Raw genomic sequence first — 23,748 nt, forward strand, 5'->3', positions numbered from 1 at the left:
TGCAGCAGCTCAAAGCAGGGGCAAGAGCATGCTCCTGGGGAAGATTTCTGAGACTACAGGACAGAAAAAATGTATTTTACTGGGGGCTAGCCAAGCAGCTTTGAGGGACTGAGGCTGAGAGGGTGTTTGTGGCTGTTACTTGTCATACTGGTAGATCTAGCAGTAGTCAAAATCATTCAAATAATTAATGTGCCATATGAGGTAACTATTATTCTTGCATCTTTTTAATGGGGGATGAGTGGGAGGGAAAGAGGGGAGAAGTGGAGAAATAAGTGAAGCTAAGTTCTCAGGGATAAAAAACATTTCACTAAAATGATTCTTGTCTTGAGTTTTCAGTATGCCATTAAATGAAAACTTTTTTGAAAAGTTTTCCACACAAGAGCAGTCAAGTTAAACCATTTCTTCATGAAGTCCTGATGCATGAAACCATAGGGAAGTACACAGGTGTAATCACAGCATAATAACCTTCCCTTTAACCCCAGCTTTATCTTTGAATATTCTGAGGGTTTGATCTTCCTTTTTTTTTTTTTTATATGAGGGATTTTTAAAGAGCAGATGAGTATTTCTCAGTAGAAATTAAATGCTGTAATAAGTTATTACTGCTTTGTGTTTTAGTAGATAGTGTAAATTTAAAGCCCTACATCATTTATATAGTCTTCTAGGTGGCAGAGAGATTCCCACAATGGTCTGCATAACTCAGAGCAGGAACCTGGCCTCGCTGCGAAGTTCACATCTCCTCTGTGTTATAGTAAAAGATGTAAGATTAAATACAACCTAATCACTTGTTTTTAATGTTGTAAGTTGTTCTGGTAGTCTGGGGACTGCAGGTTTGGGGTTGGGGGGGGACCCTGCTGGTATCACAATCTTCAGTGCCAGCTCGGGCTTTCTGCAGTTCTCAGTGCTGGGTACTGATTGTATTTGTGTCCTGAATCACATCTCAGGTCAGTCAAATCATCTTTTCTTGACATTTATTTTTCCCTGAAGCTTTCAGTGTTCATGAAATACCAGTAATACAAAATCAAGGTGACAGAGTCAATAAATCTCTTTTAATCAAGTGCAGCCTGTTTTACTGATCACTTAATTGACATCTACCTGCTCTAGGACTTAAATCTTATTTTTGGCAGCCTCTTCTTTGCTCAGCTGGGACTTGACCAGTGGGAGCTATTTCTGTCTTTCCTATCCCTCAGTGCCTCTGTACAGCCTGTACCCTGTGTGTATATTTGTGTGTATATTTGTGTACAGCCCGTACTCCACACTCTGTGTACATATTTGTGTACATATTTGTGTATGTATTTGTGTACAGCCCGTACCCCGCACGCTGTGTATATATTTGTACATATTTGTGTACATATTTCTGTCTAGCCCGTGCTCCGCACTCTGTGTACATATTTGTGTATATATTTGTGTACAGCCCGTAGCCCGCACTCTGTGTACATATTTGTACATATATGTACATATTTGTATATATTTGTGTGTATATTTCTGCCCAGCCCCTGCCGGCCCTGGCCGCTCTCGGCCCGTTCCGGGCTGCCCTCACGCTCCCGGCCCCACCCCGCCCCGGGCGCGCCCCCGCTCCGTGCCGCGCGCGCGTCTCGCGGTGCGTGCTGGGCGCGCGCGCCTGCGCGCGGCCGGGGCGGGCGGGCACCGCGCGGGCCAATGAGCGGGCGCGGCGCGCGGCGGGGCGGGGCCCCTCCTTCGGTGTTTGGATTCGAACGCGCGGGGCGGCGGCGCAGGCGCGGTGCGCGGAGCGCGGCGCTGCCCCCCAGCGGCGGGGCGCGGCATGGCGGGCGAGGACGCGGCCGGGGCCGAGCCGGGTCCCGCGGGGGGCGCCGCCGCCGCCCCGTCCCCGCCGGGCGAGGACGGCGAGACCCGGCAGCGCTACGAGGAGCTATGCAGGAGCCTCAACATGGACGAGCGCGCCCGCGCCGAGGCCTGGCTGAGCTACCAGAGCATGAGGCGCAACTACACCCTGGAGGTGAGGGGGGGTGACGGGGCCGCGGCCGGCCCGGGGGGAGCGCGGCGGGACGCGCGGGTGAAGTGCGGAGGGAAGGGACGGCGGTGGAGGCGCGGCGGCCTCTCCCCCGCAACGCCCGGGCGGCCGGGAATAGCCATCGCAATTGGGAGTCGTAGCGGCGGAAAGGTGTTAAAAATGGAAGAGCCCCGGTCGCTGTGGTGCTTCGGCTCCCCGCGGTTCGGCCGCGGAGCGGCGCGGTGGCCTCGGCCGGTGCCGCTCCGCAGCCGCGCGGGGCCCGCGGAGATGCCCCGCGCAGGTGTGAGCGCATTTGTGAGCCGTGTTCTGGGGGCTTGGCACGGCCCGGGCTGGGGGCTGGAGGGTAAAAGGTGACGGCTAGAAGGTAAAGGGCAGAAGGTAAAGGGTTGTCGCGTCGTTCTTGAAAACAGGAACACGCGGTGACGCGCCCGGGTGCTTCGGAAGCTCCTTTTATCGGTGCCTTCCTATAGCAAAAGTGGCGCTTGTGATAAGCCCCGGCAGGTCCCGGGGCCCCCAGCGCTGCTCGCCGGTGACCGGGCGGCTCTCGGGGCAGAGCTGCGGGGCCGGGGCCGCCCGTGAGGGAGGAGGGGCCGCTCGGGCAGCGCCGCTGTCACAGCGCGGGCGGGCGGCGATGCTCGGGGCGAGCCCTGCCGTGCCCCCGGAGGTGTGCGCTCACCCGGGCCCGCGGCAGCACGGAGCCCGACAGAACCACAGCAGCATCGGAGTCAGGCTGGCCCCTTGTTTTACCCGTCCTTTTTTCCACTGAGGTGTTACTCTTTGATCAAAGACGGAGAATAAAATTTCAAGTGCTCATTAGAATTAATTTCTGTCTTTAGCTACCAGATTGAATAATTGTGTAATACGGAGCAAAATGGAAGCGTTTTTCTTTTTCTGCTGTCCGTTCAGGACAGAAGATTGTTTTGGTTGCAATAACTGTAGCCTTTCTCTTTTTTGTTGTTACCTTTTTCTTTTAAATTCGAGCAGTATAAAATGCTGTAGAACAACACTAAAAATATATTTTCATATACTCAAAATGTATTTCACAGTTTGAGTCAAATGTGAAATTTATAATGGTAACTAGTAAGTTTAGTTTTGATGCAGTTCAGTGTTTGATGTCTATTTAGCACCTGTTTTGTTGCAGTTAAAAACCCAAAGCACAACAGAAGTTTGAAACAGCAAATCAATTTTCTCACTGGTTAACCTTCATCTGTTCAGGACACAGTGCTTTTCCCCGATGTTGGGCTAGCTGAAAAGCACGTGTTTGTTTTTAGTGCAGTTTTTTAGATGCCTGATGTTTTGTTTCACAGGGAAATGACATGCATTGGCTGGCTTGTGCCTTGTACGTGGCTTGCAGGAAAGCGATCCCAACTGTGAGCAGGGGAACGGCAGAAGGAAATTATGTATCCTTAACCAGAATCCTGCGCTGTTCAGACCAAAGGTAACTTCTTCTTGCTGATTTTTAGACACTTACAAAATCTCAAAGGTGTTTATCACCTTGTGAAATTGGAAATGGAGAATAAAAGCTAAATGTGTTTCTTGTTTCCTGCTTTTGAAGATAGACTTTATATCCCCAGAATGTTTGTGTTAGAGCTCACTGTCACAGAAGTTAGGGCAGCTCCTTTGGCTCAGTACTATGTTCATAAAATCACTGGTTTTCAAAATAAGAGATTGACTTCCTTCACTCACAGGAGAAAGAAGCCAGTCACTGAAGAACAGTAAATTTTGGGGGTGTGCAGAGCGTGGACTTCTCACATGAGAAACCATTTGTATAGTTCACTGTGAAAATGTTCACAAGATTTATCTCTGTTTTTGCATAAGAAAACTTCACCTTTCACATGGTTTTGCTAAAGTCACTAAATGAGGTCAGAATCTGATGAACAAATTTGTGTCAATGTTTATGTCTATAAAGTAATAAAGAAAAGCTTCTGAAATAATTGAATTTATTTATTAGCAATCTCATTGTGTTCTAAAAATTCCATAGATTGTCACAAAATTAAGAATGAATGTTCTTATGTACTTCTTATCCCATTTCGTCTGCTGTTGAAGCATTGCTGCTAAAGTGTTCCTTAATAAGCTTTTATTTTCCAAATTAGAAATTCAGGGTATTAAATGTTGATAAATTGGTTCTGTGATCTGAGCTATCAAGACTAATAACACTGAAAAAGAAGGTGTACATAAAGAAGTAGAAAAGGAATTAAAGCCAAATTTGCAAAGTGCAATTTACTAAAACTTAAGAGGTTTTTCATAATTTATAGAATTCTTAGCATTGTATATCTTAAAGGCTGTTTTATTTAAATTAATAAATTATTCAGAAAAACAAGTCTGATTTCAGATTAATCTAACTGTTGGAGTTGATTTTGTCATTGTGAGAGGATGCCAGACCTGTGAGTACACAGTTAATGTGGTTATCAGCCCAGCATCTAAAAATATTTCACGAGCTGTCTGAGCTGAACCATGAGCAGGACTGGCTCTGAGTTCATTGTCATGTTTGCAGTGCCACCATTTCATCAGTAGTTTGAGCAGTAGAAATTGCACTTTTGTTGGAAATGTAGAGTTTATTTCTGTAGGAGAAACAAACGGCCTGTCTGATCTAACCCATTCGGTATTTGCAGCTTGATTGAGTTTTTTAACAAGATGAAGAAGTGGGAAGACATGGCAAATCTTCCATCCCAGTTCAGAGAGAGAACTGAGAGATTGGAGAGGAACTTCACCGTTTCTGCAGTCATTTTTAAGAAGTATGAGCCCATTTTTCAGGACATTTTCAGGTATCCTCAAGAAGATCAACCTCGTCAGCAGAGAGGAAGGAAACAGAGGTGGGTTTCTGTTGTTTCCAGACTGATTGGAGAGTATTACTTTAGTGAAAATATAATGAAGTTGCTTGGTTGTCTTAGTTGTATTTTGACTGTATTTTCATAGTTGTTGTTTATAATATTAGAGTTGGTTTTTTCTTGCTTGCAGCAAATTTTTAATCTCTTTTTCAATTTCAGATCTGACAGGGGCAGGAAATCCCAAAGCTGCTGAGTTTCTGATGATTTGTGGGATGGGGGAGAGGGGAGAGATTTCAATCAGCCTGTAGGCAAGGGAAGCACTAGTGTTGTAAAGATGGGAAAGACAGGAAGGATCTGATCCTTTTATGATCTGCATGGCTTTATTAACTCATAGTACTGCTCAGTAACTCCCATGGATTTCTTCCTAGCTGCAGATCTTGTGGGTATTTTACTTTATAGTAGAAGCTTTGTTTCTTTGTTACTGTTTCTATTTGGAGTGCAGTGGAATTGAACTTGCAGGCTGAAACAGGGGTTCCAGACTAAACCTCTAAATAGGGGTTCCAGTTGTGCCTAGACTAAACCTTTTAGGTTTTGTGCATCTTTCTGTATTTCCCTTAGGCAGGGCTTGGTGGGAAGGGTGTAAGATTTTTGCCACCCTGTAGTAAAGCTTAGTTTTCTCTTTGAATTAGTGACTCTTGTATGATGTTCTGTCAGTTCTGATTCGTTGAGCTTATTGTCTTCTTGCTGTATTTCCCTCCAACAGACGACAACCATGTACTGTGACCGAAGTTTTCCAGTTCTGTTGGGTCCTGTTTGTTCATGCCAAAGGTGAGGGATCTGAAATGCATCCGACATTAGTCCTTATTTTATAGCAGTCCTTAAAACACCCAATAGGTGCAGTGTACATATAATCTTATTGTAAGAGCAGCCTTAAGGCTTATAAGAACAGTAGAGAATTTCAGATGTGTTTCTTGATGGTGATTGTTGGGAGAAAAAGGAAGGAACAGGATTAAATCCTCATTTTAGGTTTCAGTTGTGCAGTCACAGCATGTGTAGTCTAAAATCTTTCCTCATCAAATCTGTGTCTTAAAGAGTTTCCACATCCCTAGGCCTTGTTTCAGGTCCTGGTGAGTGTTCACTGAGAGTGATGCATAAGTAAGGTAGTGCTTTGGGGAAAATAAAGACAATATTGATATTCCACATGGAAAGAGCATCATTGTAGATCAGATCCACTGATAATGTCCAGTAACTTGATTTTTTTTCATAATATAATACCTATCAAAGGAAACCCAATATTTTTATTTCTTCAAGGAAAAGGATAAAAGGATTTTTTTTGTTTTGTTTGGGAGTGTGTGGTGGGATGTGTTTTTTCAAATTTAAAAGTGAATCAGTGTTAAGATTCCTACAGTGTGCTATGATTTCCTTACCTGGTGATTTTGAGGCTAGGACAGACAGAGTAGGCTGTGGCAGTATTGAATGGCCTGGCACTAATTTTGTTCAGCACAGACCTTTGTTGACAAAGCCTTTCTTTCAGCACTGTGCCACACTGCAGAGGGTTCCTGGCAGCAGAGCTGGACCCTCAGCACCACATCCCTGCAAAAGTCAGGCAGGTGTGCTGGGGCACAAGTGCTGCTCTGAGCACTCCATCCTGTGAGGAAGATGCCTTTTTGTAAGGCTGCAAATTCCCCCTTATTGGGCAAGAGAAGTCTTTCCTAAACAAGGGTGGTGCTCTCAGCCTGAAACACAGCATGATTTCAGCCACTGATCCCAGCAGAGTTAGTGCTGTACTTATTTCCAGTCAGTCAGGACTACACTGCCTTAGCACAGGTAGGCAGCTGTAAGTAGGTCAGTCTGGAAAATCACTGGTTTTTCTTTTCCTTCTGTGAAGTCTGCACTTCTGTGGGAAGATTGGATGGTTGACAAGGTGCAGAGGGACTTTATGGTTCTTCCTGTTGCTAAGTTAGTGACTGATATGTTTGAGTAAGTGCATCATCCATTGACTACATGGTAATTCCAAGCAGTTTCAGATGTGGTAACTAACCCTGTGGAGAATACCATGTTGATAACACATCCAAGTGAATTCTACAAGGAAAAGGAAAAATTACAGTGCATAGAAGCTGTAAGATTACTAAATGATTATTAAAGTGTGGCAGCACTTTAAAAATGGAAACTATTTGTTTGTAAAAGTGTTGACTATTAAGGCCTTGGGTGTTGCTGTGAGGTTTTGTGCTGTGTGGTTTGGGGGTGGGCAGTAAATCCTTATCACAGCAACCACACAGCAGTGGCAGGCCCAGGCTTGTCTGCTCCTGCAGCCCATTGCCTTCAGTTCATGCACTGCACTCTGAGGGAGCCCCTTGTTCACTGGGACTGCACTTCAGCAAACTGTTTGTAAGAACTGCTCTTCAAACTCTTTCATTTCTTTCTTTAAAACTGATGGGGGAAGAAAATCTCTGGTTTTTTATTATTTGATACTTGATATATGTGATATTTTAGTTGTGAAAGGGAGCCTTGTTTGAAATGTCAGCAACAAGAAATTACTATGGAACTACTGGTACTGTGAAATTGTATTTATTTCTGTGCTGACAGTAAGTTCTCATGGTTGTGGAATTGATCCTGTGTTATGACAATTACTTTGAGAATTTTATTGATTAAAGGTTTGCTAATAGTATTTAGGATTTTCATTGCTTTGCTGTGAACCATTAATGACTTGGAAATAACTGATAAGTGGATAAAGTTAATTAAAATTTCATCTAAGGTTCATTATTGTAAATAGTTCAAATTATCTGCATTTAAATAATTTTTCTTCTAACAAACATGGAACCAGAAAATAACATAAATTTGAACAAACTGGTATGTTACTGGTAAAAAAATAACAGCATAATTGAGAAAAATTATCTAATCATATATCCATGTCAATGTGTTCTAAGTGAGTTTATTACTATATGATAGATTTCTTCAAGAATTTAGATCTGTTCTTCATAGTGGGCTCAGCCAAGTGATTTGGAGCTTCCCTGAGAAAAAAAGGGAGGGTGGAAAGAGTGGAAGAGTCATTAGTATTTAAGGAGTAATAGAAACATCATGCTGTGCATAAAAAGTGAACTGTGATTTATGTTATTGATTAATTGTATAATTTATTTTACTAAACTCTTTTACTATGGCCACTCCTCTAGAAGAATATCATAAACATAAATGACTTCAGTAAAGAGTCACATACAGCTCTGATTGTAATCTTTGTGCAAGGTGTTAAAAGAGTGAAGAGGTTACAAGGACTCTTTTCTGCAGGAAAATGAGAGATAAAAAATACTTCATAAACCAGGACCAGAGATAGACACAGTCAGCTCCTCTGTAAAGCACAAGAGAAATGAAGTTATGTTTATTACTGTTAATAATGAATATGCCCCCAGCAAATTGTTTTTCAAGAAAACAGATTGTTAAAAAAAAATCTGACTTTAGGTACAGGTTTGTTCTGGGAGTGAGGGGCAGGGGCTGAAGGAGGAGACAGTTTCTAGGCCATCTAAAACCTGGATGCCAAAGTTAAAGTTGTTTGCAGCAATGCAAAGCTGGGGAAAAGAGGAAAAGTTGAGTCTCAGAACCCATTCTACCCCTCCCTGGCCTTCAGAGCAGAATTTGCTTGGGGCAGGTGCAGTGGGGATCCATGAAGGACATGGCTGTGCCAGGCACTGGGGCTGGTGCTGCCAGAGTTACAGAAGCAGGATTTTCTTCCTTGGGGCAGCTTGCATTATACAGTTAGTGCTGCTTCAAGTGATTTATGCACTGCTTAATGAGGTTACTGTGAATGAGGGAGCAGCAACAGCTTATTTAGGAACATTTTGGTAAGGTTTGATTTCAGCACAATATATTTGGGTTCCTTCACAATTGTTGTTTCTGAAAAAGTATTTTACTTTTATATTTGTTATGTGTTTTTGGGAGTCTGCTTTACTGCTTTACTGTGTTGCTATCCAGGTACTTACAGTCATTAACCACTGTGTTTCCAAGATTGCATTAGTGATTGTAATACAAACATCAACAGTCTCTTGGTTAAAAGATTCTTAAATTTTAATTTTTCAAATTTACTTTACTTTATCTGCTAATTTTATGTCTTATGTCTTTCTAATATTGCAGGAAATTTTCCTATGATCAGTGATGACTTGGTCAATTCCTACCATCTCTTGTTATGTGCTTTGGATCTCGTGTATGGAAATGCTCTGCAGTGTCCCAACCGAAAAGAACTCCTGAATCCTAATTTTAAGGGTATGTTGAAAAAAACAAGGTGATTTGAAATACATGAGAACTAATATTTTCTGTATCTGGCTACACAGTTCCATTCCTGTTAATGTAGCATGTAATAACAGACTAGTGAATTCTGTAAATAATACATTAGGTCAAGAATTTGATGTACTGTGGAAATACCCTGGAAGGAAGTTCCAGAGTAATACTTTGAGTTAATGAGGGTTTAATGTCAGTGGAAAAGTGCATAAAGACACAGCCATCACTGGACACAGTGAGACTGGAATGTTCTGCAGTGCAGCAGTTTGGAAAGACCCAGGGCTCAGATAGAAGATTTGTTTCTCTCTCATTTCTGGATTGCTGCTGTTCTCTTTCTGAAGAGAATGGAAGTGTAGGTTGACTTGATAACCACAAATTCAAATGAATGGGGAGAAGCTGCCTTTGAATTTCTGATGTAACTCTTCCCAGGCTTGCACTTCATTTTCAGTGCTGTACAGGATTGGCCAAGTGTAGTGCTTCAGATGTGACCTGGGACCATTAACTCAAATAAATATTGTAGTTCACCAATGTTTGATTTTTTTTTCCTATTAGAATTGATATATGTAATTTTTATCACTCAGTAACTAATGCTTTTAAATCTCTAACTCAAAATTTGCTTTTGATAACATTGCCCAGTTAGTGGGCATTGTGTAGTTCTTTCAAGAGAGCTAATTAGTTGGCTGTTTTCATTTCATACTACCTTGACTGCACAGCATTGAAGAATTTAACTTTAATAAGAAAGCAGGATATGGATTTGCAAAATTAAATCATACAATATTCTGAATTGTAGGTCTACCTGAAGACTTCCATAGTAAGGATTATAAAGTATCATCTGATCCTCCCTGCATCATTGAAAAACTGTGTTCTTTACATTATGGATTAGTTTTAGAAGCAAAAGGTATAAAGGAACATTTTTGGAAGCCATATATTCGGAAGCTTTTTGACAAAAAGGTTGGTCAGTAAATTTGTAATATAGAAAAATCTCTCCTTACTTGTTACCTTCAAAACCTTTATAAGAAATGAAATGCCCATCCTTTGTTCTTAAATGTCTTACAGCTTTTGAAAGGAAAAGATGAAAACCTGACGGGATTTCTGGATCCTGGGAACTTTGGAGACAGCGTGTGAGTGCCTGAGTCCCTGTCTGTGGCTTGGTTTGCAGCAGTGCCCCTCTGTTCCCTGAGCTGAGCACTGGGAGCAGCCATGCCTGGTGTTCAGGATGGCCAGCACTGCCTTCCTGTTCTGGCACTGCTTGGGAGAGGAACAGAGCTTCAAGATGGTGTTACCTGATGGCTGCCTTTATTCTTACGTTTCTCTTTCTGGATTTTTTGTTTGTGTGTAACTCAGAGTTATTATGAAAAAGGTGTGGGAGCACATTGAGTAGGAAGTGGGAGGGAAAAAAATGGGTTTGTTGGTGTTTAGAGATGTTTATGGGTAGAACTTACTTTCTTTTAATGATATAAAAATGGTTCAGTGAAGTTTTTGATATGAGGCTGTGTAAATTTTGAGGAGTTTCCAGGAAATAGGAGTTCTCAGTGTTTTAGTGTGTTCTTCCTGCAGCTGGATAAATGGCAGGGCATCAAATACATAGGGGAAATAATGTCCTTGCCACTGTCATGTATAAGGTCCTGTAGATCTTAAAGGAGCTTCAGTGAGGGTCAAAAGAAATTTGAAGGAGACTTTCCCCAGGCCAGAGCTGTGTTCAGTGTGTGAGCAGATGAACCAAGCAGTCTCAATAAAGGGGGTTTGTCTGCCTTTCCTTTCTGCTGTAGCAAAGCCATCAACAAGGCCTATGAGGAGTATGTTCTGTCAGTGGGAAACCTCGATGAGAGAATTTTCCTTGGCGAGGATGCGGACGAAGAGATTGGAACTCTCACGAGGTGCTTGAACACACCTTCAGGACTGGAAACAGCTGAGAGGGTACAAGTGAAGCATAATTTGCAGCAGCATTTTGACAGGGTGAGTATGGCGTGGTCTGTGTTGCTGTTTTTATATGCCACCCTCCCTGTCTGCCTATGGAAACAGAAATAAAACACACCTCAGAGTGTGGGGAGAAAACGGGTGGAGTATTGGGAGCTGGACCTCATGGTGAAGAATGTCATGTATTTGTTCAGTTACTGTGTGCCTAGGTAATTAGAAGATGCATTATTTTGCTGTGCTCTAATTGAAGGGATATCCTTGATGTTACATTATTTTAATGTGATGGCTTGGTCTGATGCAAATAAACTAAAATGCTGATCAGAAGGACTTTTCATGTTAAAAGTTAAACTTGCTGAAAGGAAGCCTTGGCTCAGTACACTTCTGCTATGAGCAGCTACCTTTGTTACTTGGGCTAGGAAGAGATACTGGAATTTAGGGAGGATTTTTGAGATTGGTCTAATTGTTTCACACTCAATTCCAGCATCAGCATTTCAGCATAGATCACATCCCCTCTGTTTGTACACAACTGTTTGATACAAACATCTGAGCACCACAGACAAATTCTTCATTGCTCTTACCTGAGTCATGGTCTGGTTTGGGCTGTTTCATTAGGAGCCATTTTTTTTCCATAACACAGAGTAAGAATTCTGCAAATTGATGTTTCTAGGTTATGACCTTTATCAAAGTTCACAACAGAGTGCATATGTATATGTGGTTATTTTTTTATTTTCAGTCCAAATCACTGAGGATCACAACCCCCCTTACTGGCCGCAAGTACATTAAAGAGAGCAACCCATACGTGACACCTGTTTCCATAGCAACCTACAGCCTGAGCCGCCTGCACACGATGCTGGCAGGGCTGAAAAATGCCCCCAGTGAAAACCTGGAGCAAATACTCAGGTAAATTTGGTGTTTAGCCAAATAATCCTATTTTCTATTCTAGTTTTAATAGCAAACATTAATGCTGAACAGTGTAAATTAAAAGGTGAGCCAGTCCTTTACTACTGGAGTAAAATGGAATCCAGAGAGACATTTACATTTTGAAGGACTGTTCTCTTTATTTAGACTCATCTGTCCTTAGAGATTGATGAATATCCACCATTTAAAACCCAGCAGATCTGGGATTCTCTAACCACAAGCTGCCAGTATAAAATTTTCAAGACCTTTCTTCCTACTTAACAAATGGCACTACCTAGGAAATCACTCCATAGTGTAGGAGATGCAAACCAAACTTTATTCCCCATGTGGATAAACTGTTTTGCAGTTAGATACATTTGGGTCTGTTTGTATTGCTGTGCAGTATATTTCCATTTTTGTGCTTTCAACATATAAAAAAATAGGGTGGTTTTGGTTTTAGTAGGAATAGTATATTGAAAATGTTTAGTTTTTATTTTCAGGTCATGCTCCAGAGATCCTTCTCAATCCATTGCAAACAGAGTTAAAGAAATGCATGATGTGTACTGTCAGAGCACTCAGTCTGAAGGAGAATTCAGTAATTTTTCCAAAGGTGGGAAACATTTTTCTTACCCATAAAATGCATACACATCCATCTCTTGTAATGAAGTTTTACATACAGTTTATGCTTTAGCACAAGTGTCTTTTCTACTTCTCTTGCCTTTTCCTGTGTTCTTTAGACACAGCAAATTTCAATGCTGTGTAAAGTTTTATAATCAGCCTTAGTTTGAATCGCTGGAATTTGATCATACTTTCAGCACTAGAGAAGAGAAATTAAAAGGACTTTTAAGTGTACCACTTTTTCTGTCAAGTCTGAGATTATTAGTGAGGCATGGATTTCTGTGCTGGTGAGCAAAATCTGAGTAACTGTAGTCTTTAAAAACCCAACAGCAACTTTGGCTTACATATGAGGATGGATTAGTACAGGTCCTAAAATCCTGCCAGTATGAACACCAAAACATGATTTGCAAAGTTGTCTTGGTAGCTGAAGTGCCTGAAGATGGATTGAATATAAGGAAGATGCTCTTGACCTTGTTTCTTAATAAGACCTTCCTTTGCTCTTGTCAGCTTAGTTGCTTCACTGCTTCTTGGACAGTGCAAGGTGGATCCATACAGGTGCATTTTCTGAATTTGCATTGTGTCTATTCTAGCAACATTAAGGATTGTTCTTATACATGGTGATGTAATACTGATAGCCAAAATCTGGCTCAGTAGCATCTTACTCTGCTCTGCATTCACAAGTCAGTGCAGCGTAGGAGAAGGATTCCTACATTAACTTGAAATTCACTGGTTTAGTCCTGAAAGCATTGTATCCACAGAACACAGAAATCCACACAAGCTACTGTTGCATTTCTGTATCTGAAGATGAAGAATATAATATCTTTTCTTGCATTTTACAATATTACTTCTATTTAAACTTCCTGCAGATGTTGCTAGTAAACATTTTCGTCTTGCTGAGATGCTCTACTACAAGGTCTTGGAGTCAGTCATTGAGCAAGAGAGGAAGAGACTGGGAGACACGGACTTATCTGTAAGGAAAACTAATCAAAGGGTTCCTCACTTTTAAAGTTGGACCTGCAAAAAAAGAACACAGATGTAGAGCAGAATTGTCAGCTATTTAAAATGAGGGTAAATCTCTGAGACGAACCCTGTAAGTACTCCTGAATGGAAGAAAAAAGATTCAAGAAATTGTGTTTGCAAACACAAAGATAGATGAAATTTTTAATGGCTCTTTAATTTTTAATGAGCCATTTTAAAGATGGTTCATTTTGAACTCAGTTCTGTCCCTTAAAAAATAGCTTCACTTTCTATAAGCTTGAGAATCTTACTCTTGAGACAATAAAAAGTGTTTTATTCTTCTATGGTTACACTGTAAAATAAGCTTTAAAATTTGCAACTCTTGCAGGCAATACTGGAGCAAGATGTGTTTCACAGGTCTCTGCTGGCATGTTGCCTGGAGATCATTACCTTTACATACAACCCACCTGGAAACTTCCCTTTCGTCACTGAAATATTTGACATTCCAGTTTATCATTTTTACAAGGTAATGTGTTTGATAGCTAGAAATGCTTACAAAGTCATGAGTGCTCATTGACCTGTATGACAGCCTAGGATTGAGTCATAGTAATGCAGCCTTCATGTTTCTAATAGTCTCTTCTTCCTGGAAAACCAAGTAGTGGAATTAGAGCTTTGTCTAAGAACAAATCTATGAAAACAAGTACATTGTGTTGATCCTAATTATCCACTGCACAGGTAATTGAGGTTTTCATTAGAGCAGAGGACGGCCTTTGTCGGGAAGTGGTAAAACACCTGAACCACATTGAAGAGCAGATCCTGGAGAGTATGGCATGGAAACAGGGATCTGTACTGTGGGACAGGATCAGAGAGAATGAAAACAAAGTTCCTACTTGTGAAGAGGTGAGCACATCTTTCTGTGTGTTACATAGCTTTCATAATCAGACAGGATGGCAGAGAGAGGACTTTGTGCCCTGAAGGAGAGGCCTGACATGTCCCAGTAGCAGTTCCACCATCCCAGCCCATCAGTGCAGGCAAAGCAGCAAGTGCAGTGTGCTCTGGCCTGGTCAGGGCCATCTCTGTGGAGACACCTGCAACAGAGCCAGGCAGCATAGATGATTCTCATCCAGTATTTTATTGGTGTAGCAGAAGGGTGAACAAAATGGTCAAGCAGGGAAGGTTTGGACCAGTAACTCTTGGAAGGATTTTTAGACAAGAAATGTTGTAAAAAGTACACACAGTAGCCACAGCAAGACTGTTACAGTGTGTATCTTGCAGAGCAGTACCATCACTACTCACTACTGGTTTTGTTGGGCTTAGGGTAGGTTTATCACTTTTCTTGTTATTTTTCCACAAAGTCTTGCTGTTCAAAACGTGTAGTGCTTTTAAAAATGAGCTATGTAGTTAATGTGTGATACAGACACTCTAACAAAAGGATAAATATTTCAGGTAATGCCACCTCAGTACTTTGAGAGATCTGCTGGGAGCAGTGTTGTAGGCTCACCGTTGACACCACGGCGATTAAACGAGGTTCGTGCTGAAAGCGGAGGGCTGGGAAAAGGTGAGATTTTCTAAAGCAGAACATGCTGTGCATTGCTTACTTGGATTGAATTGTGCAAGGCAGGAAGCTGCTTTAATGCCAGTGTACAGTTAGCTGCAAACACATTGGTAAAGGGTATTGCAGCTCGTAGAGTTGCATCAGAGGTCTAAGACTGATGGATTGATCATATCAGTGTGACCAGTACTGCTTTGATAGGGTGTTCTCAGGTGATGGATATGAACAGCATGTGTGTGTGTGTGTTAAACCGTATTTATACAGTCACACACAGCTTTCACTCTAATTGGTTTGCTTTATTGTTATACTAGAAAAGAAACCCCACTATATATTATGTGATATCTCAAATGTTTTCCACTAGAAAAAAATAAAATATAATGTATGAACTTAGAAAAATATTAAATGGAGCACTGTTGAAGATTAAGTCATCTCTAAAAGCAATCTGTATTTTTAAAAATTTTTCTTGAAGGCCTTTGCATGACATATTGGTTTGCATTAGATTTCTACTGCCTTGTAAAGCAAATGATGATAAAACAAGAGTTCAATAGATACCTGTGTGTGTGTTTTTGCTCTGCAGGCCTCTCCTCCCCTCCAGCCAGCCTGTATGACAGGTACAGCTCTCCCACAGCCAACCCCACGCGGCGGCGCCTGTTCGCCGACAATGACGGTGCCCCCGAGGGTGGCACGGCCGTCAGGGTGCCCCCACAGCCCGTGGTGAGCACGGTGCCAGTGCAGAACGTGAGCCCTGAGGCCGTGTCCGTGACCCCCGTGCCTGGCCAGACCCTGGTGACAGTGGCAACGGCCACCGTGACAGCCAACAACGGGCAGACGGTGACAATCCCTGTGCAAGGTGAGGGGAACGCTGCTGCTCTGCCATTCAGGCTTGCTCCCATCAGGGCATTAGAGCACAGCCACAGGGAGAACTGCATTACTATGGAAACCTTTCTTCAACTTCATTATCTTCTCATCTCATGATGAAGTTTCATGAGATGAGAAAGTATGAAAGTATGACGTGCAAAGTATTTTGATTAAACAATTTCATGTATAATATACTAAATGTCTAGTAATAAGTAGCTAATAAAAGAAGTACTAAATTATTTTTAAAAACTCACACCCCCCCCCCCCCATCCCCCCCCAGCTTGCTCTTATTTCAGGCTCTTTTTGTTACATTACAGGTATTGCCAATGAAAATGGAGGAATAACTTTCTTCCCAGTCCAGGTAAATGTAGGTACCCAGCCCCAGGCTGTGTCTGGGCCCATGCAGCCTCTGAGTGCCCAGACTCTGGCTGGCACCCTGAACCCTCAGATGGCTGGGGCAGCACTGCAGCTGCCAGGCCAGCTAACAGTGCAGCAGATCTCCCCTGGAGAGCAGAGACAGAGCCAGCACCTCAGTGCCACAGCTGTCAGGCCTCGCAAGATGGGCTCACTCGCACTCTTCTTCAGAAAGGTACTTCTTGATCTGAGTTTGCTTTGCTTAGTTCTTATTTTGGTAAACTTGCAGTAATTTTAAAAATACACATTTACTGGTTGTAATAATGAGGGCATATTACATTTAATATTCATACACACCCAGAGTAGTTTTCTCCTGCAGGCCACTTCTCACTAGCAAAGGAGTGTGCTGGCACATAAGGACATAGAAATAGATCTGTACTTGGCCAGCAGGTTCTTAAAGGTGTCCCTTTTCTTGAAAGCTCTTCCAAAGAAAGAGGTTAACTTTTGAGACTTTCTGGTGTATTCAATACAGGGGTTGCTGTAGGCAATACAGTGCCCTTTCTGTGCTCAGGACAGCTTGGAATTTAAGCTTCAAACAAATGTTTTCTTAGCACTGACACCAATACTGAGAATGTCTGTGCCTTGTAAGCAAAACAGTTAAATTTGAACTTCGTTATTCTTTCTGGCTTAGCATTTGCACAAGCTCTGCAGGTGTGCAAGCTGAGCTACTCTTGCTGGGTCAGAAGAGCAGCGTTGCTGTGGCCCTGAGCACAGTGTCCCATGTCACAGGTGTATCACTTGGCCAGTGTTCGTCTGAGGGACCTCTGTGCCAAACTCGATGTGTCTGATGAGCTGCGCAAGAAGATCTGGACATGCTTTGAGTACTCCTTGGTGCACTGCCCTGAAATCATGATGGACAGACACCTGGATCAGCTGCTGATGTGTGCCATTTATGTCATGACTAAGGTAAAGTGGCAGCAAAGAAAACAGACAAAAATCTCCTTTAATACTCAATATTCCCAGTACTACTTCCTCAGAAAGCCCCAAACCAACAAACACACACAATCCCCCCCAAGCCAAACAACCCAATAACCTGCAGAAAAACTGAACCTTTTCTGTGCATCCCTTTAGGTCACTAATGAAGACAGATCATTCCAGAACATCATGCGCTGCTACCGGACACAGCCACAAGCCAAGAGCCACGTGAGCACAGCCACTATTTAACCTTGTGGGATCTGGTTTATTAAATGCCTTCATTCTATTTTAGGAACTTGGTTGGTAAAGCAATTTTTAGTGTTAAGGGGATGCAGTCTGTGAACCATTCTCAAAAGATAGTGGTTGTATCCAAAATCCTGCACTACTGCAAGCTCTTTATACTAAACTGTACCTAAAATAGAAAATGTTCTTTACTAAAACTGAAGGAGGCAGTGCCCCTGGGCTATTACTCCTCTTAGGAGGCTGTATTTTGCCCTGCAAGCAGCAGTTTGGTACCACAGTGAAGCTCTGGCAGCAGATGTGCCGTGCAGGCAGCAGTTCCCTGTCTGGGTGACAGCTGCAGCGTGCCCTGCTCACGCTGCTCCTGTCCCTGCAGGTCTATCGCAGTGTCCTCATCAAGGGCCGCCGCCGCCGCCACTCGGGCAGCAGTGACAGCAGCAGCCAGCAGAACTCGCCCACAGACAGGAGCAAAGACAGGAACAAGGAAAGAAGTGAGTGATTCCAAATGCCAGGGGGGTGGGTTTAATTCCATTGCCAAAACTGTGTGTGTAAATGAAGAGTCAGATTTTGTGTTGTTTCACCCCAAACAGTTCCTCCTTTGGTAAACTTAGACACAATTAAGAATAGACTGGAGTTGCTCTAACTCCAGGCTTGTATTGCACCCACTCTGACAGTTTCAAATCCCTCCCCACATGCACTTACCTTGGGAATTTGCCGTGCTGGCCTGAGCTCTGAGTTCAGCTCACATATCAAAGAACTTTGGAGTCTTTGCAGAATGAGGAAATCTGGGCTAGCTCAGGTTCACAGCTACTCTTATCACAACTAGAGAGCTGCAGCAGTTTCTTTTGTAGCACTGTCTGTCTGCAGAAATAGGAACACCACCCACAGCATTGATTTCAGTGTAGCTGACAGCTCTGGGGATTCTTCCCTTGATATGTGAACTGACACATTTTCCTTGAATTAACTTTTATAAAAGAAACCGCAGAGGTGATGCTGTGTATTCCTACCAGCAGTTTTCAAGGTATTTAATAGATGATGGTAATAAGCAGTAGGCATTAATATTTTCTGTCAGAGGGAGTGGCAGGGAGGGAAGGCAAAAAAGTATGTATATTTTGCAACTTCCCACATTAACTTAGCAGGAAGTATGGCCAAGCCAAATATTTCTCCTACTGACAGAAAAAGACTACCATTCTTTACTTGAAATGGAGCCAGACAGCAACAAGAAAGAGCTCCTGCTGAAAGTATAACACAAATGCTGAAAAATGGAGTTTCAGCTCTTTTTATATCATCATGCAACTCAGCTCCTACAGCAAATCCCTTGCACTTTATGCAGTAAGAAGTTAGAAATCAACAAAGCTTTTGTGTAAGGGACAACGCCCAGGGATCAAAACCAGACAACTCAGGGATCAAACCAGGCAGAGTGCTGGTGGCAGCGGGTTCCCAGTCCCTGTTTGCCGAGGGTGGCTGGCCCTGTGCCCGCAGGGCTGGCAGTGCCCACAGGGCAGGCAATGCCCACAGCGCTGGCCCTGTGCCTGCAGGGCTGGCAGTGCCCACAGGGCAGGCAATGCCCACAGGGCTGGCCCTGTGCCCGCAGGGCTGGCAGTGCCCGCAGGGCTGGTCCTGTGCCCGAGCCCTGAGCAGTGGCTGTGCCCGCAGGGCTGGTCCTGTGCCCGCAGGGCAGGCAGTGCCCGCAGCGCTGGCAGTGTGCCCGCAGGGCAGGCAGTGCCCAAGCCCTGAGCAGTGGCTGTGCCCGCAGGCAGCCGTGACTCCAGCCCGGTGATGCGCTCCAGCAGCACCCTGCCCGTGCCCCAGCCCTCCAGCGCGCCCCCGACCCCCACGCGCCTCTCGGGCCCCAACAGCGACACCGAGGAGGAGGAGCGTGGGGACCTCATCCAGTTCTACAACAACGTCTACATCGAGCAGATCAAGGACTTTGCCCTCAAGTACACTTCAAATGCAGTAAGTTACATTCTGTGCTTTTTCTTAATAAACAGAGCTTTATCTTCTGACCACACAGTGAAAAATACTGATCTGGCCTAATAACACAACACCACTTGCATTTGTTGTCCATTGTATGGTAGCACCTGTGTGGAAAAGCCTTGCTGCAGTGAGCCCTGAGCTCAGGCCGCAGTGTCTCTGTTCTCTCCGAGCAGACAGACTCCCCCCCGCTCTCGCCGTACCCGTTCGTGCGCCTCAGCTCCCCCCGCCGAGTGCAGCTCTCCCAGCACCACCCCCTGTACATCTCACCACACAGGAACGAGTCTGCCCTCTCTCCCCAAGAGAAAATATTCTACTACTTCAGCAGCAGCCCCTCAAAGGTGAGACTAAAGGGTTTCAATTTGATTTTTTAAATCCTTAACTCTGCTTGTTGTTTCTGGTAGTGGAAGTAGAGCAGATTCTGCAACACAAAGTTTACCTTGTCCAACACACACATCATCACCTAATGCTCATCAGACTGCCAGTGCAGCTGCCACAGCTGTAGGGGCTGGGTGGGCCTTTGAGCTCTGCATGCAGTTACAAACTCGAGTTTAAGATTCACTCTGGTAAGGGAAAGACCAGTGCAGTGATGAAGACAATACCTGGGTACACTACAGATTTCCACAAAAGAGCCTGTCCAGTCCTACTGCACTGTGTCTAACATCACATTGGGGCAGTCACAAAATAGTGAGAGCTAATCCTTCTTCTGGCCCCTCCTCCCTGCAGAGGCTAAAGGAAATCAACAGCATGGTTAGAACTGGAGAAACACCCACAAAGAAGAGAGGCATCCTCCTGGAAGATGGAACTGAAGCCCCAGCCAAGCGGATCTGCCAGGAGAATCACACGGCTCTGTTGAGACGACTCCAGGACGTAGCGAATGACCGAGGGTCCCACTGAGCCTGCACAGCTCCTCCCTCCCTGACTGTGCTGAGCCTGGGCCAGGGCAGGAGGGGGACAGCTCTGGGGACAGGCAGGATCCACCTCAGACCTGCAGCACAACCCCAGGCCCTGCTTAAGCTCTTCACAAGGCAAGTGACCCCTCCCCAGCCTTGCCTGGAGAACACATCCCTAAGCCAGCTGTGGACCTTGCAGCAGGTATTTACAGCTTTGCTTTGCTCTAGTCAGTGCTTCACCCTTGTCAGCTGGGGCCAGACAGGTCCAGGGGCCTCAGCGTGGAGCCCTGCACCAAGGCACCCACAGACAGTGTCAGGGTTCCTCACTAACCCCCTCACAAACTAACAGCTTAGGAGAGTAACATTCTCACACAGGCCAGTTCTTCTTGCAAAGGGACAAGGGGCACATTTTGAGCCCTGCAGGAAGGACTCTGTCCAGATTTAGGATGTTCCATGTACCTTTGAGAAGCAGCACCGTGTTGAGCTTTATTGTGTGGCCCTTTGCTGTACCAAGGGAGGTGAATGTGTTGATGGGTTTGAGCTGTGCAATGTTTGAAAGTGAACTCACATTCCCAAGGTGACACTTGGGATGGGGCTGTGAAGCATCATGTTTAAAGCAGATGAGTTTTGCTGTATATTTGCAATGGCACTTTCTAAATGTGAATATTTTTTGCAAAGGCCGACTTCAGCTGTCTTTCTGTACTGAAACAATTTGACTTTTGTATTTATTATAATCTGACATCCCATTGCTCCTCTTGTCAGCAAATGGCACTAAGAATTCATTGTAACTCAGTGCATATGCAGCAATGAATGCAGGAAGCCAGGGATGTGTGCTTTTTTCAAGGAATTTTATATGCTTGTTGCTTTTCTTGATAGTCAGGCACTGTAGCCCTTGCTCACTCAGCAGCAGGAACCTGGTGCCCACCTCCTACAACATACATTTAGATATTCTGTTGGTGTTTAAAGGACAGGGCTTGGCAGTTTGGTTTTGTGTTTTGGTTTTTGTAAAAAGCCTAAACCAGGCTGCCTGGGAGAAATCCCTCCCCTACCACCACAATCAGAGGTGCTGCACATAAACTTAGCACTTGTTTTCATTTAAAATAGGTCCAAAATACCAGACTTGTTAGGAAAGCATCAACCCTCTCCCACAGTACAGGATGCCAGTCCTCTGCTGGGGAGGGGGTGTTCTTCATGTAAAATGTGGCACACTCAGGTTCCAGAAGGCTTTCTGAGGAAGCAAAAGCTGAAAGCCCTGTTTTCAGTCATTCCTGCCCATCTGAAGAATAGGAAAATGTAAGACTTAGCTCCACTATTAAATTCAGCTAAAGTAAAATAAAAACATGTTTTTCTTACCTGCATAACAAAAGCTGAAGTCCAGAAGTTGTGTAGATGTTTCTGTAAAAATATTTATGGAAGTGTCAGACAATTCTTGTTGTTACTATGTTCCATTAACTTCACTTTGTATGAAAATATTGCAATTGTATTTTTCAATAAAGACTTTATAGACTCTCAGTTTCCTGTTTGTGTGTGAGGAGCATTGTATGTGCAAAGCTAGACAGTCTGCAGCAAGGACTTCACTGCAGTTCAAGGTTTAAAAATAAATGAATGCTCACATCTTAGTCACAGCACAAGGGGAAGGATTTACTCTTTACTCCTGCCCTGGTTTAGTCACTGTGGTTGTTCCATGTGTGTCCCCTCCTGCTGCTCCATCAGAAGGCACCAGGCAGGGCCTGGGAGTGCCAGCAGTGCCAGGGAATGCCCCAGCTCCGGCTGCTGCTCCCTTGGCAGAGCAGGAGGAGGAGGAGGAGGAGGAGGATGGTGGCTGCCTCACTGCACAGCACTGGGGGCTCCAGAACAATCTGCCCTCCCTGCAGGAGCTGTTCACACAAGATCTCACACACCCAGTGACAGCAGAATTATTTCCTGAATGCTGGGTACCCACATTCCCACTGAGGGGAATTTCTAAACATTCTTAGGTAGTTTAGAACAGCTCTGACCACCACTGCTGCTATATTTGTACAGCTACAGATGCACTGGTTGTCCCCTGCCTTTTTACCTAGGGGGCCTGAGACTATTTCATCAATAGTTCCTGTTCCTGTCCCTTTCTGAAAAGTTGTTAAGTTAGCCTCAGCTGTAACTAATAATAAAGATAGAACTTGCAGTTTCTACGTTGAAGAAAATGCTAAAAAAACCCCCAAAAACTCCCAACAAATGTGTTCCAAAGGAAAAAAAAAAAGCATAAACTTTATATTCAAAAAGATAAATCTGAAGTGGCTTCAAATAATTTCTTTCATGACTTAGAACAGTGTGGTTGGAATCCAACTGCAACCTCAGCAGGAAACTCCAGTGGTATAACTTACAGATCCCTTGGAAATGTTCTTTAGAGAGTTCAGAATCCAAAGATGATTTTCAGCAACATTCCCATATCAAAGTATTGGTCAGACCATACTCTTTCACCAAATCATGTACCTGCTCTTAAAAAAAATAGCAAAATCCAGGAGAAAAGGATTTGATTCTCATGGCACTGTTTCAGTACTCATTCACCTGGCTTGCTCCTGGAACAGTTTCTTTTGATACACAAATCTGATTACAAAAGTACACTGCATTCTCTCCCCTTTCTCAATCAAATAAGAATAATTTTTCAAATTATTCATTCTAAGCCAAACAAAATTCTACATTCCCTAAATAAATAAAATTCTCAACAAACTGCTATTAGCTGGATTTGACTTGGAGCAATCCAAGCTGGTGCCCAGCCTTGCAGGGTCTGTGACAGCTGAGAGAAACAAAACTTACTCCACAAACCATCACCTTGCCAGCATTACCCTGTCACTGCTCCTGGGCACTGTTCTTGCCAGCTGTGGAGTTTCCTGGCCAGCAGCTGAGCCCAAAGAGCTGCCCAAGATTAGAAGGGATTTAACTTCTCTGCCAGTCCTTCACCTAAGTGGCTTAGGAAATGTGCAAGTCAGTGATTTATAACAGAGCCTTCTGAGCAATCATAGAACTGAATAAAGAGGAATGGTTACAGGCTGGTTTAGTTCCAGGCCTGCACCTGCCCAAGCAGTTCACGTGCCCAGCAAAAGGCCAGGCCCATGATCTGATCACACCAGGAGTCCTTGAACTAAAACCTTGCCCATGATAAAATCTGAACCATTTCAGTTTCAGCCTTCCCCCACCCCCCAAAAAAAAAAAAAAAAAAAAAAGAGAGAATATCAGCAACAGAACACATTTCACACTATTTTAGTGCCAACACTGCAGGCCAATACATGCACCCTCAAACTTTTCCCACATCCTTCCCTTGAAAGGCACACAGCAGCACTTTTCCAGGCAACACAAACTCACCTTCAAATCAGTTCCTCCATTCCTGTCCTGCTGCAAATCTGACCAGGCACATGGCAATTCTGAGGCACTTTCAATTCCTCATAACCTGCCAAGTGTCCAGAATACTGAGGCTATTGGGACATTAATGCCACTCAGAACACTGACAGA

General features: G+C 43.7%; 1 protein-coding gene across 2 annotated transcripts; it reads left to right on the plus strand.

Moving 5' to 3' along the window:
* The first annotated feature begins 1,687 nt into the window (after window positions 1-1,687).
* On the plus strand, window positions 1,688-21,774 carry RBL2 (RB transcriptional corepressor like 2). 2 transcript variants are annotated; one of them, XM_054640473.2, is made up of 22 exons: window positions 1,688-1,975; window positions 3,298-3,428; window positions 4,603-4,803; window positions 5,522-5,586; window positions 8,881-9,009; window positions 9,815-9,975; window positions 10,081-10,145; window positions 10,794-10,980; window positions 11,675-11,841; window positions 12,339-12,448; window positions 13,323-13,426; window positions 13,802-13,939; window positions 14,149-14,313; window positions 14,860-14,971; window positions 15,543-15,815; window positions 16,141-16,412; window positions 16,967-17,143; window positions 17,309-17,380; window positions 17,769-17,883; window positions 19,149-19,351; window positions 19,546-19,710; window positions 20,096-21,774. In XM_054640473.2, the coding sequence occupies exons 1-22, from the start codon at window positions 1,781-1,783 to the stop codon at window positions 20,264-20,266; spliced, it is 3,378 nt and encodes a 1,125-aa protein (XP_054496448.2). In that variant the 5' UTR covers window positions 1,688-1,780; the 3' UTR covers window positions 20,267-21,774. The 2 variants fall into 2 exon arrangements, with proteins under 2 accessions (XP_054496448.2, XP_077041066.1); XM_077184951.1 differs by lacking the exons at window positions 1,688-1,975; window positions 3,298-3,428; window positions 4,603-4,803; window positions 5,522-5,586 and adding an exon at window positions 7,128-7,146.
* The last annotated feature ends 1,974 nt before the right edge of the window (window positions 21,775-23,748 follow it).

The sequence above is a fragment of the Agelaius phoeniceus genome, chromosome 12, assembly GCF_051311805.1.
Source record: "Agelaius phoeniceus isolate bAgePho1 chromosome 12, bAgePho1.hap1, whole genome shotgun sequence".
Lineage (NCBI taxonomy): Eukaryota > Metazoa > Chordata > Aves > Passeriformes > Icteridae > Agelaius > Agelaius phoeniceus.

Coding starts and splice junctions, on each gene's coding strand:
- RBL2 (XM_054640473.2), top strand. CDS start 1,781: ATGGCGGGCGAGGACGCGGCCGGGGCCGAGCCGGGTCCCGCGGGGGGC. Junction 1,976..3,297: donor GGCGCAACTACACCCTGGAG/GTGAGGGGGGGT, acceptor TTTGTTTCACAG/GGAAATGACATGCATTGGCT. Junction 14,314..14,859: donor AAGTTCCTACTTGTGAAGAG/GTGAGCACATCT, acceptor TAAATATTTCAG/GTAATGCCACCTCAGTACTT.